The following is a 15,453-nucleotide window of genomic DNA, read 5'->3' as shown; positions in this document are numbered from 1 at the left end:
GATGGATGTCCGCCTCCATGTCCTGGAAACCCACTCTGAGTGGTGGCGCACTCCCAATTGACGTCACGGTGCACAGAACGCTGGGAACTGCAGTTCCTGCAGCTTCAGCAGGAGAGCCATTCTTTCCACCTGCAGCTGCAGTTCACCTCAACTAAGTAATCAATCTGACCACGCTCGAGTTTAACATTGCCTTTGGCGTCTATAGAGATATCTCACGTGAGGTTTATCAAGAACGTAGATCTGAACTGGACACTTACTTAGCTATCATATCTGATCTGGCAATGTCTTCTGGGGGCACTCTTTTTTATGATTACCACAAATCATTTTCAGCAGCATGGTTCATTCAAAAATTCTTTACAGACGTGGCTCCTTCCATCGGTTTTGGGTGGATCTACAATGATCAATGGTTCGCTGATGTTTGGCCATAACTGTGGTATGACCTCTTTTAGGATGTATGCTTGCATCCTTATTTTCAAGATAAAACATTTCTGAGGTCTGCAGCAGGCTTGCTGCTATACAAAAACATTTCACATAACTGTAGGATGGCCTCTTTCAGGATGTATGCATGCATCCTATCAAGATAGTGATTCTGAAGTCCGCAGCACAGCAGGCTTGCTGCTACACATAGATATTTTGCATAAGGTAAGATTGCCTCTTTCAGGATGCATACTTGCATCCTTATTCTCAAGATAATACATTTCTGAGGTCTGCAGCAGGCTTGCTGGTACACAAAAACATTTCACATAACTGTAGGATGGCCTCTTTAAGGATGTATGGTACGACTGAAAAACAGTCTTAAAGATGGCTGTCCACCTAAAAATGTTGATATTTAAGGTACTATCTTACATTAAAAGGGGGGGGGGCAGTGAAGGGTGAGATCTGAGCACTGACCGTCGCAACCAGCTATTATCACAACATGTACACACAATAACCACAGGCAACTGCTGTTTAACAGATACAATAGAGAGAAGAGAGAGGAAAGCACAAAGAGTAAGGCACACGGAGTCTCAAATGCCATGGCAAAGCGTAATAGCTATCCCATTATCACACAGTAATCCGGCAGTAGACTTTCGTACAACGGCCGTGTTACTGGACCTTAGTCTGATAAAGCAGTTATTAGCTCCCACAGTGGCTAAAGCTAACACAGGTAAAACAGACCAACAGCGTGGCACTGATACAAAATGGAACATGCTTAAACAAAGAAAAACACACAGCAATTTGAACGCAGCAGTCCGTCACTTTCCAAAAACAAAACACAATTCACAACAATGAAACTTAGGTAAAATAACATAGTTATAAAATCTATCTCTGCCCAGACACAAACCTCTTACTTGAAATCGCTCTCAGCTAGCGATTGATGCGTCAGTTTGTTTGGGTTTGTCCGGCGGAATTCCTCTCAGGCTTGGACGCTGACGAAGCTGGGTCCAATGGTGAAACTGTTCCAAAGGAAAACAGCAGTGCCTCTTCTGCAGGTGCAGGATTGTTATGTGGAGTAAACGATCAGGATCCAAAAGGTGTTCAGCAAACACAAAATAGTCTGTTTCTTGTCCAGCGAGTTAAGACTCTTCCTAGGGAAATTAAAGTTCACGTGAAAAGCGCTTTCTTGTGGTAACGGCAGTTACCGTGGAGAGAGACTTGATGGGCCTCCTTTTGTAAACGGGTTACTGTGGAATGGCAATGGGCAGTGTGGAGCACCAGGCTTTATAGAGTTGGTGTCATCATAGCTGTGCGCCGAGATTTCATGCGCTGTCTCGCACATCTCATCCAATCTCATCTCATCCAATCCGTTTTTTGGATTCAACATCGAGATCGAGATCTTGCGGTGCGAATTAACGGCTGTGTTAGCTTGACACTTTCCTGTTGTCTGTTTTTTGTTTCTCAGTCAGGCCTCTTAGTGAAGGCCTCTTCTGTCCCTTAAGGATTACGAGGTGGATAGGGGCACCTGCTATCCGAGTGGGACAGCTGGTGCTGGGGAATGGTTTGCCCAGATTTCATGTGTTCTGGTTCAGTATTCATAAACAGAGACTTCGGTGCTTGGGCCCACAGAACTTGGTTGACCGTGTCCAGCTGGGTGCCGAGCCTAACAAGAAGGTCCGCCCTGAAGAAGAATGGGGGTCGGAGATGAGGGACTACGCTGGTAAAATGCGTGACCCGTTTCCTCCCAATCTGTACCAAGAAGGTGGATCTGACTTCGCGGATGAATGGCGGGATGCTTCAAATTGCTTCACCGCCTCTGTCACGTAACCAAACACTCTGCTCATAGCATGACAAACAAACCTTTAGCGCCACAGCGTTCAAAAACCCTTTGCCCCTCCCTTTTTGTATTTTTTGTTTCCAATTTATTTATGTTTGCAAATTATAAATGCTCAATCTCAATATCATTATGGTTGAACTTTTCAAAAGTCTGATATATGTAAATAAAACCTTACTTAAAGACAGCTGCTGTTTCATCATCATCATTTATTATTATATAATATTATTAATGTTATTATTTTCATTACTACAGCAGAACTTCTAAAGGTTCCTCACAGAGTTTCAAAAGGTTTCTCAGGTAACCCTAAGAACAGGTTCTTCTAAGCACCTTTTCTTGAATATTCCTCAAAGCACCTTAAGAGGTTCCTCTACAATTTCAAATTGAAGAACCTCCAAAAGTTCTCAAGGGTCTTGTGGTTTTAACAGTATAAATGCAGTGACCATACAGCAGTTTTTCAGGACCTATAGATCAAATGACCTATAGATGTGGTGGGTGCCACTAACAGCACAAAAAACCTTTTTTGCTCCTGTTTTGAGCATTCCCTTCTTTTAAATATGAGCAAAACTATACATACACACAAACTCAATTGGCCATTTGATGCAACCTTCCTAAAAAAAAAAAAAAAAGTAGGCCTAGTCTACATCAAAAATGTGAAATATTTGATTGTAAACATAGCTACTGTGTGTGTGCATGTGCGTATGAAGTCATAGAAGCTGAACGATCCCAATACATAACAATGGCCTTTTAACCTGACTGGAATCACGTTTGAAGAATTGTGAATTAAATGTCCAGTTTCACAGCTCTTGCATAATTGAGAATCCCTGATAAAGTAAGAACCTAAATGATGGGTCAGAGTCATTACTTCTACTTCTAATGTTCATATTCCAATGTGCCATAAATGCTGTCTTTCAATATGTGATCCTCCCCTCTACTATGCTCTACTACGATGGGCTTCTTTTCTCTCTCCTTCTCTCCCTCTCCATCTGTATGCATTTTTATTCCATTACTGCATGTTACTAACTCAACATCTTCTCTCTCCCATAGTTCTGTGCTTTCTCGTTTCTCTCCTCTCTCCTTCTGTCGCTTTCAGCAGGTATTTCTGCCTCCGGAGCTGCAGAGTCTGGATCTGTGGTTGTGGGCCACCTGCTGCCCCCGTGTTCCTGCTCGACAACCGCTACTACTGTTGTTGTTATTGGCTCTGTTGCTGATGCTGACATTATTCTTCCTATAGCTGTCATTCCTATTATTACTAATTTATTAACATTATGACTATAATTACTATTCTACTATATAAAAAAATAATAATAATTCTATGTGGTCTTTGCATTGTGCCTCCCTAACCATATTCCCTTCACCCAACCCCCCCCTCAAAACCTAACACGGCAGCGGCGGATGGCCGCCCACCATTGAGTCTGGTTCTGCCTGTTAAAAGGAAGTTTTTTCTTGCCACTGTTGCCAAATGCTTGCTCATGGTGGGATTTGTTGGGTCTCTGTAATTAATATAATAAAGAGTACGGTCTAGACCTGCTCTATAGGAAAAGTGCATGAGATAACTTCTGTTATGAATTAGCGCTATATAAATAAAATTGAATTGAATACTAGCCACTGACAAATTTCACCCCTCCATATCAGTCACTGGACTGAAACTTGTATATGTGTATCCCTGAGAAAGTGAGTGAAGGAATTGAGCCACCTTAACAACCTCCATGTCTACTCCTCAAGACTCAGGATTGCCATCTATAGCCCACTACTGACTAATTTGTTCTGTATACATTGAGCTGAGAGTATTGTGTACAGTGTACAGTATACTCAAACTGTAAACTTTTGCACATTTCCCATGTAAATATTTTGCACATTGCACATCCCTGCAACGTCTTTTAAATAACAGTCATATTGTACATATTCATTGTTTATTTTCCTTTAAAAAAAACAACTTTAATATACTATTGTCCATTTTATATTTTATATTTATGATTCTTGACCTGCAGTACTTGCTTTATATTTCTACTTGCGCAAATGGCCTTCCACAGACCACACAACTTAAATTTCATGCAGATCAGATGATGTTAGTTACATGTGGCTTGCTTTCTGTTGCCAGTAAGTGCTGCTATGACTATCACTCATGAATGTCACATAAGTGTAACTGGGAGTGGTCCATCAACAACCAGATACAGTGAGGCTGATCAGTTAAAACATTGCTGAGTTATTCCCACTTGCCATGGCGACTACGTCCGTCACATCAACAGATGTTGCTGTATATCGAGTGTAGACCACACAATGTAAATTTCATGTAGATCAGATGATGTTTGGCTTGCTTCCTGTTGCCAGTACGTGGCACTATGACTATAACTCAATACTGACATGTAGAAGTCCTCAGGCTGGATTCTTATCAAACGTAAAATTTAAAAAAGATCTGACGATGTGGAGCTGAGGTAGCACAGTTACTAATTCTGGAACAAGGTGGCACTGTTACTAATTTTGGAACCATTTAGCACTATTACTAATTGTGGAACGAGGTAGCACTGCTACTAATTTAGGAACCAGGTAGCACTGTTACTAATTTTGGAACCCGGAATTTGCCGCATCGCCATGACAACACCGCTTGAGAAAACATAAAAAGCTTTGCAATTTAGAATCAGAACGGTCTTTAGATTACACTGCTGTTGGGACCACTGGCAGTCACCACAATTAATTTGTGGGACTTTAACTGAACTCTATTAGGAGACTGCATACTTTTTTATTCTATAAACAAAGGAGAGCCATTGAACTCAGTCTCTCAGAATCCCCGGAGGTGTGAACTCCTCCCATGGGCCCTACTTTCAGGGATGTCACCAGGTCAATAAAAGGGGTCAGCGGTCATTGTTCCTCGTCTTCTCCTCCAAGAACTCTTCACATGCAAGGAACAGCTGCTGTTATCTCACTCTCTGTGGGGCCTGCTAACACCAGAATTGAACTCTCTCTCTTACTGCAGCTACGCGAGGGCCTGCGTAAGAGTTTAACGCCAACCACTATTACACAAAGTCTGCCAGCTAACTTTAAGAAGCAACTAAGGAAGTTAGCGCTGAGCTAACTGCAAAGAGACGGAGTGACCAGTTCCTCCATCTGCACAAACAGACTGCACAGCAAGGACTTTTCTGCAATCGGAACCAACATTCTTCCCTGCCTGGCTCATCAATGGAACCGCCAGATGTTCAAAGCAACCTTTCTTCCTTTATGGACCAGTAACGTAACCACTGAACCTATAACTGGGCATTACATAGCTTCACATAGTTTAACCGTGTACTTGGTTATACACAGGAATGTGTTACTTTTATGAATGTACTGTATATATATCGATTTAGTTCATTGAGTTTTATTGTTGTGATGTGTTTTCACTGTTAGGTTCTTTTGGTAGCCACATGCTAAGTTGATGTTAGTTAATGTTATGCTTCACACAGACAGTGTGCATGCTAGCTAACTCTCTTTTAACCTGGCACCATTCATTCTAAACAGTTCACACATCCACTCCAATTTGACTTTTAACATAGCCACACTCTTTATCAAACATGGTCTTGCTGTCATTTTGAATTTCCCTTCTTTGTCTAACCATGCGGCCACTCCTCAGCCTCGCCGCCATTTTGAGTTATATTTCTTTTGCTTGCTGCCATTTTAAATTAACTTTCTTTGTCTGACGACATGTGGCCTTGGCAATAGCTGCCATTTTGGACACACACACACACAGAGTAGTTTAGTATATTTAGAGTTAGACTTCACATTGTGTTTTTGCTTCTATTATCTTTTAATAAATGCTTGTGTATAATTATGCTGGTTTCTTTAATATTGCACAAGAGTGAGTAATTTGCCAACCTCTTCTATGTTGAACTTGGACTGCTGAACTTTGTCTGGCTACTCGGCTAACCGTTACAATTTCCTCCTAGAATGCTCTATCCATAAGACTATACACTTATTTGACTGTGATATAAAAGGTAGTGTTTTAGGTTCTAACGGCTCACCTGGACCCGTACATCTCTCCTCAATATCAAAGCTTCGGGTCACATAGCCGATAAAGCAAAACGAATGCTAGGGTCTTTTTGTACAAGAAATAAATATACTTAACTGTTTTGTAAATGGCTGCTGGCTGCAATTTGTGTGCTGACACCAATCAAACTGCAACTTTGGAATGCCACTGTCGTTTAAACTTAATAGAAAACAAAATATTTTCTCTGTCTCGCCACATTCCTCAATTTCTATACATTTTTAGCCATGCTAGCAACATTGCTCTAGGGATAGCAATTTCGCAGTAAGTAGCAATTTAATATGTTTACTTTAAATAGGTACAGGGTCCACAGTGACTGTGAGAAATCTGGGAATGTGGAGTTCTTTGTTGAAAATGGCATTTGATGCAACTTCTGATGACTTCTGAGTTACCTGTAGACAATATTTGACCTCACTATTGGGTTACTGTTTGTAAGTCTAAATGAGAAATAGGTCACAGTGAACTTGAGTGACAGTTCCTTAGACATTTGACTGGCTTGGTTAAGTAATAACACAGGTTTACTTAATTTTCATAGCAGTGATTCACTCAAGGAATTTATTTATTTTTGACTTGAGTTAAATGTTGAGTAACAGCTCTTTGCAGGACAAATGAATGAATGTGCTCCACAGTAAAATTTTGTGATTGTTTTTAAGTTTTGAGAACTGCTGTTTCAGAAAATGTGCTTTAGCAATTAGTCCCAGTCAAAAGCTATGACACCTTTATGCATGAATCACACTTTCAATTGTCATGCATTTAACTTTGTAACTACATGAATATGGGGTTTTAATTGTTTCTATATGGTCAAATAGTAGCCCCTTGTTTTTGAGAACCATTTCAATCTCCTATTTCCCTGTTGTATAACTTCATGTATAAACAAAAACTGGTGTTCTTATCAAATTGTCCATTAACCAACAAAACTTCCCATTAATCCCTTCACCAATAAAGATGTGGAAAAAGAAAGTACCATATCAACACTTTCAACTTTTATTTTTTCCCCTAATAGACCTGTACAATCAACAAATCAAACTTATGAGCCTCGCAAAAACTGATCTGTACATGTTAAATGCTCTTGGGCACAAGAGCTTAACACTCATTTAAATAATCAAATGATGACTTGTCTAGCTAACACTTAAAAATCAGTCCCAGAGCTTGAGAACATTGAGTGACTGAAAGAGGGGAGGCAAGATGAACTAGAACAAACCAAACAAATAAACAAAAAAAAAAGTTCCCTTTATATCTCTTTCTCTTCAGTGTTATAGAAAAGTACAGTCAAATATCTTATTTACAGAGAAATGAACAAAACTCTAGTTTGATCAGTTTTTTGTGTGTTAAAAAGGTGTGGTGAAGGATATTGGGTTGTTGGGGGGGGGGGTACTAGTATGCCATATTTAATCTGGATTTAAAAAAGAAGAGACGACCAGACAGTTCATGTGAAACAGAGAGGAAGGATGCACACAAGCCAACAACAGACAATATGGCTACTGCTCCGATTCCAGCACCAACATGTGGACACCTTCAAAAATTCATACATGTCTTGTATGCAAGTCAATGTCAAAACATCAGAATTTTATCTTTTCAAGCAAAATCATGCCCCTTCTACTAATTCACTAATCAACCATGGAATTAACCATTCCTGAGATCATTATTGTAATTAAGTGTTGTTTACCAGTTATGTTGACAACAGTTATGCAGCTAACTTTCTTTGTTCTTAGTGTGTCAAATGCAACACTTAAAGCACACCCATGTCCCCATTCTGTCCTTCAGTTTGTCAAAATAAAGCTGCCTTATTGCTAGAGTAACAGTGATTTCCTTTCCATTGAAAAGAGACTCAAAAAATGAAATCCATGGAGTTAATGTTCTTTAGAATTACAGTCATTGAGAATCTAACAATGCCATATAAGAAGTGCGGGAAGGCCCGACTTAATAACATTGGATAAACATTATGATTCCATGTCTGAAAAAAAAAAAAGACATTCAGATGCAGATTTAACTGAAAAGCTACGATAAAATTCTGTTGTAGCATGTTGTAAGACTAGTTCTTAATTAGCAGGACCCTGTTCTTCAAATGTGGTTTAACTAATACAGAGGGGTGTTTCATGAAGCAAGACAGGATTACTTAAGTAAATCAAGCTCATCTTCAGTTTAATGAAGTAGGTTCATATAATTGTTAAATTATCATGGAAACCTCCGTGCTAGCCTCGTCAGGTTCATTTTCAGGCTTCGCTTTCTCCAAAGTTCCTATATCACCAGTTTTTTTCTTTACATGTCCGTTTTCTTCACTGTGAATTCCTATGATCCGTGCTTTATGTCTGTGTTCTTAAACCATGTTTCAATTAATCTGTCCACAGTTTTGAGTTGGGTTTATTAAAATTTAATCCTGGTTTGTTAGGCTCACTCAAGCCAAACTTTTTACTATAAGCCCTGCTCTTCTGACTGTTCTTTATGCAACACCCCTAAGGCTAACCTAATGTTAGACAGCTAAAATGATTTTGTTAATTCTCATCCAGCAGACTCAGTTTGTCAAACAGTTAAAGAACTGCTTTGTTAATTTTGGATTAAGTTATTTTGGGATTAAGGCAACATGTTTTTGTAAAAATAGATAATTACACCATAACATCTTTATGATTCTCAATAGTAAAACTGTTCCCATCCAGGGCCTGTCATGAAATGAGATTAGTCGTTTAGCTGGCTATCTTTTGGCTCGACTCACATTATCCTATATCACAAAGTTGGCTCACTTTTAACCATGGTAGTTTACCATGGTGACATATTCATATGGTCATATGCTTTATGACCAAACAGATCACTGGAAAAAGTACAGTCAAGTGACAAGTAATAAGAACAAATATTTTTATAGCTCAGTAGAATCACTGCGTTGTTCCAGTCTTTCCAGTGGTGCACTCTGGGTTTAAAACAGATCTTACTTGGACTAAATAGCCTGTTATGAATTAGCTCCCATTAAATTATAAACGCAACATTCTTTTCTCCTCTCTACTTTGGCAGCAGAACAGTCTTGCATAACTTTTTATGTGCATCACATATCTATGATTTTTGTTCATCTTGGGGAAAAAAAAGCAAAAATACTCACTCTCTACATGTTAAAAATCAAACATTTAAAAAGACATGATCATTCTTCACTTATTTATAGCCTTACTTTTAATATTTGAATATTATTTTCTACTATTTTGTACTCTGTTTAAGTTGCGTATATATTATATACACATTTCCCGTTGCCAAATATGCCTCAGTAACCCAGTCTCCCAATGGGTATCACCGTTTCATCTCATGTCATACTAAGTACTCCAAGTCATGGTTCTGATGATGTTTGTTTGTAATTAACAACACTGCCTCTTTCACCAGAACATATTCATAGACTGGAAAACCCAGAGTTAACAGATGCAGTTAATAACCAGCTTTGTGATACCAGTTATGAAGCCAGGGATTCCAAAAAGAGCCAGACTAAATTGAACTTGCTTTGTTATACAGGCCTCTGAAATCATAATTATATCAAGAGGTTTGGGCTTGAGGACTTCCTGCTATGACAACAAATCTAAATTAAATTTAAGCCAGCTTTGAAGAAGTGAAAAATCCAGGTTTGTGTCGAATCATCAATAATCCTAGTTAACTCTGTTATCCACATGTGAAGAACAAGGTCCTGCTCTGACGGTGTAGTCCCTCATTCGTCCTGGAGTGTTCCATCGTAGAAAAGGTTTCAGTCGTAGTCATCTGGACACTGTTTTCGGAATCAAGACGTTTCTTGACGTTGATTCTGAAAACAGTGTCCAGATGACTACAACTGAAACCTTTTCTACGAAGGTCCTGCATTACAATCCACTTTAACACACAGGCTGACAGGTGACAGAAACCCCCAAGACTTTCAACACTAAATTTATCATAAACGTCAATACAGCAAATAGTGTAAAACAGAGCTGCTCCTGGGTTTACCATGCATTACTAATGACAAACTGGATTCAGATCAACATTAATATTAGGTCGACATTGAAGAGCAGCACTGCAAACTAAATCGTGTTTAGTGTTTCTTTCCCACGTCAGTCTGAGTTTTTAGTGGTTCCCTCATTATTTAGTCTTTGTAGAGCTCAGAGCTTCAGGATAACAGCAGTACCCTGCCATCATACTGAAACTCTGCTCAAGATCAGATGAATCACCAACAGTGTATTAATGCTGCATCCGAGCTCAGAAAATCCTGATTTCTTTGGAATTATTAAACCAGATGACACCCATGAGACATACCATAATTTGACCAACATGAAATATTGGTAATTTTTTATCTTGAGAGCAGAATAAATCTCTTATGTGCAGATTATAAATAAAATAAATCATCTTTCAGGACAAAATTTTAGGATTTGAAGGTGCTATAACAAAATCAGAGTATCTTTTTACAGTTATGCCAGTCTTTAAAGGACCGGTGTGTAGGATTTAGTGGCATCTAGCAGTGAGTCTGCAGATTGCAACCAAGTGATAACCCTTCCCCTCATCCTCCCGTTCCAATCATGTAGGAGAACCTATAGTGGCCGCTAAACATGCGAAAGGCTATTATTTCTGCCAATATCCCACTAAATCTTACACACTGGTCCTTTAAAAACAGAACATGTGTAAATTGAGGATTTCAAACAGTCATATGTTGTCTTGCTCACATGCTGTCAAAATTGCATCTTAGAAATATTGAGTTTACGAAATCTTCCTCAACTTTGAATTCCAATTAGAAAAGCTGTTCAACTGCCTTTTGTCTGGTAGGCTGAAATTCCTGGATCCTCTAACGCAGTGCAAGTTGGTGGAGAAAAGTAGAGCAAAGGCAACCACCACGCTCCTCTGTCCTAGTTGGATGTGCAGCAGCAGTTCTGGATGGAGACCCAAGAGAAATTCATGTCTCTTGAGGCCACAGGGCTAGGTAGACCAGCAGGGTGCTCCACCAGGGACCACTCTGACCTCTTCTGCTCATTGCCCTGCAAGCACCCATCAGTCTCTATAGCATTTCTGCCCCCCACTTTCTATCCAGACAAGAACCCCCAAAAATCTGCTAAATCAATTGTATTGACCTACAGAGAACTACAGCCGAGGTGTCAATTAAACTCAAAACTGTTTACAAGTGTCTACATAGACTGATGGAGGTGTTTGTCCTTCCACAGCATGATGATCCACAGTCAGTGAGCAAAGGCCAAGATTAAAACCTAAGTTAGGATGGGGGAGGAAAAAAATATTGGTTCAACCTTTATTTAGTTACAATATAGATTTTTTAGTTTTTTAAAAAAAAATGTACAAGTACCTCTTCCTTTCCATCTTTAAGTTCTTTTTGTGTACAAGAACAAGAGGGGAAGGTTGTCTTGTTTTGAAGCAGTGCTGCAAACAATTTGTAATATTTTTTTGGGGGGGGTTGGCAACAACAACAAAAAAATAAAAGGAAAAGCAATCTTCTTAGATCCAGTGGTGTGTCTGGAACCTCAGGATGACCCATGTCCCAGACTGTTGATCACAAGAGAATAAGGGGGCGACGTGTGTTTGTGTGTGTGTGTGTTGGGGGGGGGGTCAGAGCATGTTAGGAGTTCAAAATCCATCCACCCAAACACCCAGGCCCCTCTCTGCCAGCGTACGGTTCACTGAAATCACCTGGAAAAGAACAGAACCATTCAGATTATTGTTGCTAGATCATTAAAAAGGTCTAGAAAATAAGAATACAACAGTACAAAAAAGAAAGAAAAGAATCCATATTGGACAAGGGCGGGGGGAGATTACCTGTAGCTCGCATGGTAAATTCAGCACTTTCAGAATCAGAAATACTTTGATCCCCGAGGGGAAACTCATTCGTTACGGCTGCTCACTATCACGTCAATGCACACAGGAATAGAAGTACTAAGCAAATCAAAATATAATACAGGTAAGATAAATTCAGTACAACGTGGATATAAGTATAAAAGCTAAATAAGTGTAAGTACAAAAGTGGATTTAGAGGTTGATAGATTGATAAGTATGCACGGTATAATACTACAATGTAATAAAATAAGTAAGTAATAATTTCCACAGCACTAATTCCATCAGGACAACAAAGGGGGCATGTCATACTCACCAAACTACTGCTTTGAGTTTCTCTTTCTAATAGAAACACTTTTTAGTCACTAATTATTTTCAACAGAACTGACCGGGAAGAGAAGAGACTAAGTGACTGTTTGGCTCAAGAAAAAAAAATAAAATTAAAAAAAAGACTGCTTTTTGCAGAGGTCAGTCATGTAGGGGATGATGTAAGACTTACGCTGGGTTCAGACAGGAGGGGGAAGTGCCACCCACGTTAACCAATTGGGCTGTTCAGACAGAATACGGAGCGTTTTCCTGCCTCTCTCTCTGATGTTCTTGTGGGGTTTCCATTCCCTAACTCCTGTGTTAACCTGGCGTGATTCTTAATCTCCACCAGCATATAAAGGTTTGTAATGATGGCAGGCCAGTGTAAGACCCTGAAGTCAATGTTGCATTGGTTCCCAATGTTCTTGTTAATGTTATTTGTTACTGTCACAGTTCATATATTTAGATCATCTAGATTGAACTATAGTTATGGGCTACAGTTGGACCGTTACAGGCTTAAATAATCCAGTTAAGAGGAGTAGAGTGATGACACAAATGAGAAGGGGAAATAATCAAATCATATTCCTACAGGAAACCCATCTCTCTCAAAATGAATATGAAAAATTAAAAAAATGTGGGCATAAGAACACATTTTACTGCACCTTTAAGATAGGTCACAAAAGAAGAGTCACAAAATTATTACATAATTCTATTAATTTTGAATTAGTTAGGGAGATCAGGAATAGTGAGGGAAGATATATCTATCTATCTATCTATCTATCTATCTATCTATCTATCTATCTATCTATCTATCTCCTAGTGCAAGGCAAAACAGAAAATAAATTGACCACCCTTCTATGAGTGTATCTATGTTTTTTTATTTTTCAAAATGATAAATAGGATTCTGATTTGTGATATTGGAACTAGAGATATCTCAGACCACTCACAAATCTACTTGATATTACATTTGGATATTAGACCAAAGAAAACAATTTGGAGTTTGCTTATAAATATAAAATTTTCTTGGGGGAGGACCCCCAAACCCCACGACCACAACACCTAAGCTCTCCAGAAACCTAGGCAAATCCCTGAATGTGTTTAGGATTGAATTGTTTACTTGAGCAAGTTCTTCATAGATCTATCCTCTTAATTTTCCTCTCGAAGTGCACCAGATTGATGCATTTAACTTGAAAATGTACAAAATTTTCTTAAGGGGGAGCATGCCACCGGACCCCCTAGAGGGTCTGAGGTCCATCCACCACAGTCTCACCTTATCCTGTGGGAAACACTGCATCTCCAAATTTAAGAGTATGCTTAAGACTTTCCTCTTTGATAAAGCTTAGTTAGGGTTGGCTCAGGTGAGTCCTGAACCAACCAGGCCTAGACTGCTGGGAGACTTCCCATGATGCTCCTATCTTGTTATTAACATAAAAAAAAAAACATATAATCAAATCTAAGTGACAATAAATAAATAAATTCATGATTTCCTACAGATGTTTCACATTAAAGGCTTACCAGGAAAAGGTGGAGATGCTTAACACCAAGTTAAAAATTGGCAAAGTAGTAATGAGAATTGTATTATGATGGTAATTTGCACACCAAGTGTATACAAGCATAGTACCTCATCTCCGACCATGTTCCAAAGGTGGACCAGTGGGAGGCCTGTGTTGTTATCGTAGTTTGAGACCTTTACAGAAAGAGAAAGACAAATGGCCAGTTAGTTATTCTTGACTTTGACACCCTGTAGTAGTTTAGTGGGGAAGGTCTTACCTGTGCAAGCAACGCCACTCCTCTCGTCAACTCCTCCAATGCTGATGTGGCCTCCGGTGAAAAACGATCCTCTCCTGATGAAGGACATTTTAAACACGTCAGAACAAGAAAAGATGAACAATAGTTCCAGCCATACAACATCTGCAGCTTTCAAAAAGCAAAATTTGGACTTGGTTATGGTTAGAGGAAAAATAAACAAAACTAGATCATTTAAAATTGAGCCACCATTGCGAAATGGCACCAAATTTGCTGGATACACTATATATACTCAATATGGTCAACAGACTGACGAACTAGCACTGCTATTGTCAAATTGGTGTTGGATGCTTAGCTGCAAGTTTTAAAATTATGTCTTAACACAAACAATGTTGTACCTGGAAGTGGGGCGATGTTGTCAAGCAATACTTCAGCACCTTGAAACGGTAGTGTTACAAAATCAGACCTTCAAAAGAAAAAGGAGCAATCTGTTAAATTTAATGAAATATACGTCATACAGTACAAACTTACACACACACAAACACAATGTAGTAAATTAATTATTAATTAATTTTAATTTTTACCTATGGTCTTCCATAATCACAAAGTAAAACACATTTTAGAATCTCATCTACAATGACCCTTTATTCAACATTGAACACCGGAGCAGTAATTACTGCCGTGACTGTAATTGGGTCTGCCTTTACCAGCTTGTCACAACCACCAGCTACTTCTCTCTCCCAACAAAGCTTACTTGCTTTTTCAACAGCTTTGTGTTTTAGCTAGTAAGGGGTGGATTTATAACTGAAACTTTTAACCTGATGGTGCCAGTAAAGGAAAGGTCAGGGTGTCACTGAAGAAAATAGATTCATCCTCTGGGAACATTGAATATCCACTGCTACTGTATAATATGGATAAATTGGGTATCGTAATGGTACAGTATATTTTTTAGCCTCACACCTCAAACACTTTGCAAATGTTTGTAAGTGTAGGGTATATAAAAATTAGCATTAACTTGTGAAATTCCAAAATTAAAGTTACATTTCAGTTCATACATTTTAAGTATTTTAGTGTTAAAGTGTATCAGTAAACACAGTCTGTAAACTGTGTCCGTATGTCACTGCTCTTTATTCATTTTGTAGAAATAAACTTAAATATATTAAAATATCAAGGGAGGGAGAGGGCACGTCAACCACGGCTCCACAGCCAGCTGCCAGAGGGAAAAGGAAGACAATGTAGAATGGGAACATACTGGAGCTGTACTGTGAGGATTGAGACCAGGGTGCACCAGAAAAAAAGATGATGCTTTTCAGTTTTAATGGGTTAAGCTCTCAGTTTCTGGAAGACTGCCAGTACAGTAATGGGT

General features: G+C 39.0%; 1 protein-coding gene across 2 annotated transcripts in view; it reads right to left on the bottom strand.

Annotated features, from left to right (window-relative positions):
- Positions 1-7,230: 7,230 nt before the first annotated feature.
- Positions 7,231-15,453, bottom strand: part of akap1b (A kinase (PRKA) anchor protein 1b) — a 41,578-nt gene continuing 33,355 nt past the window's right edge. Inside the window, exons 9-13 of one of the 2 annotated variants that reach the window (XR_006378551.1) lie at positions 14,486-14,553; positions 14,112-14,185; positions 13,963-14,028; positions 11,554-11,894; positions 7,231-11,458 (exon numbers count right to left, since the gene is read on the bottom strand). Coding sequence is in view for 1 of the 2 variants with exons in the window: in XM_044202275.1 (XP_044058210.1) it covers positions 11,832-11,894; positions 13,963-14,028; positions 14,112-14,185; positions 14,486-14,553 (271 nt within the window). In the remaining variant the exon portion in view is untranslated. Of the gene's footprint in view, positions 11,895-13,962; positions 14,029-14,111; positions 14,186-14,485; positions 14,554-15,453 lie in introns of both variants that reach the window. The other variant, XM_044202275.1, reaches the window with a different exon arrangement.

Source organism: Siniperca chuatsi, linkage group LG7 (genome assembly GCF_020085105.1).
Source record: "Siniperca chuatsi isolate FFG_IHB_CAS linkage group LG7, ASM2008510v1, whole genome shotgun sequence".
NCBI lineage: Eukaryota > Metazoa > Chordata > Actinopteri > Centrarchiformes > Sinipercidae > Siniperca > Siniperca chuatsi.
This window is presented reverse-complemented; position numbering and strand designations above follow the sequence as displayed.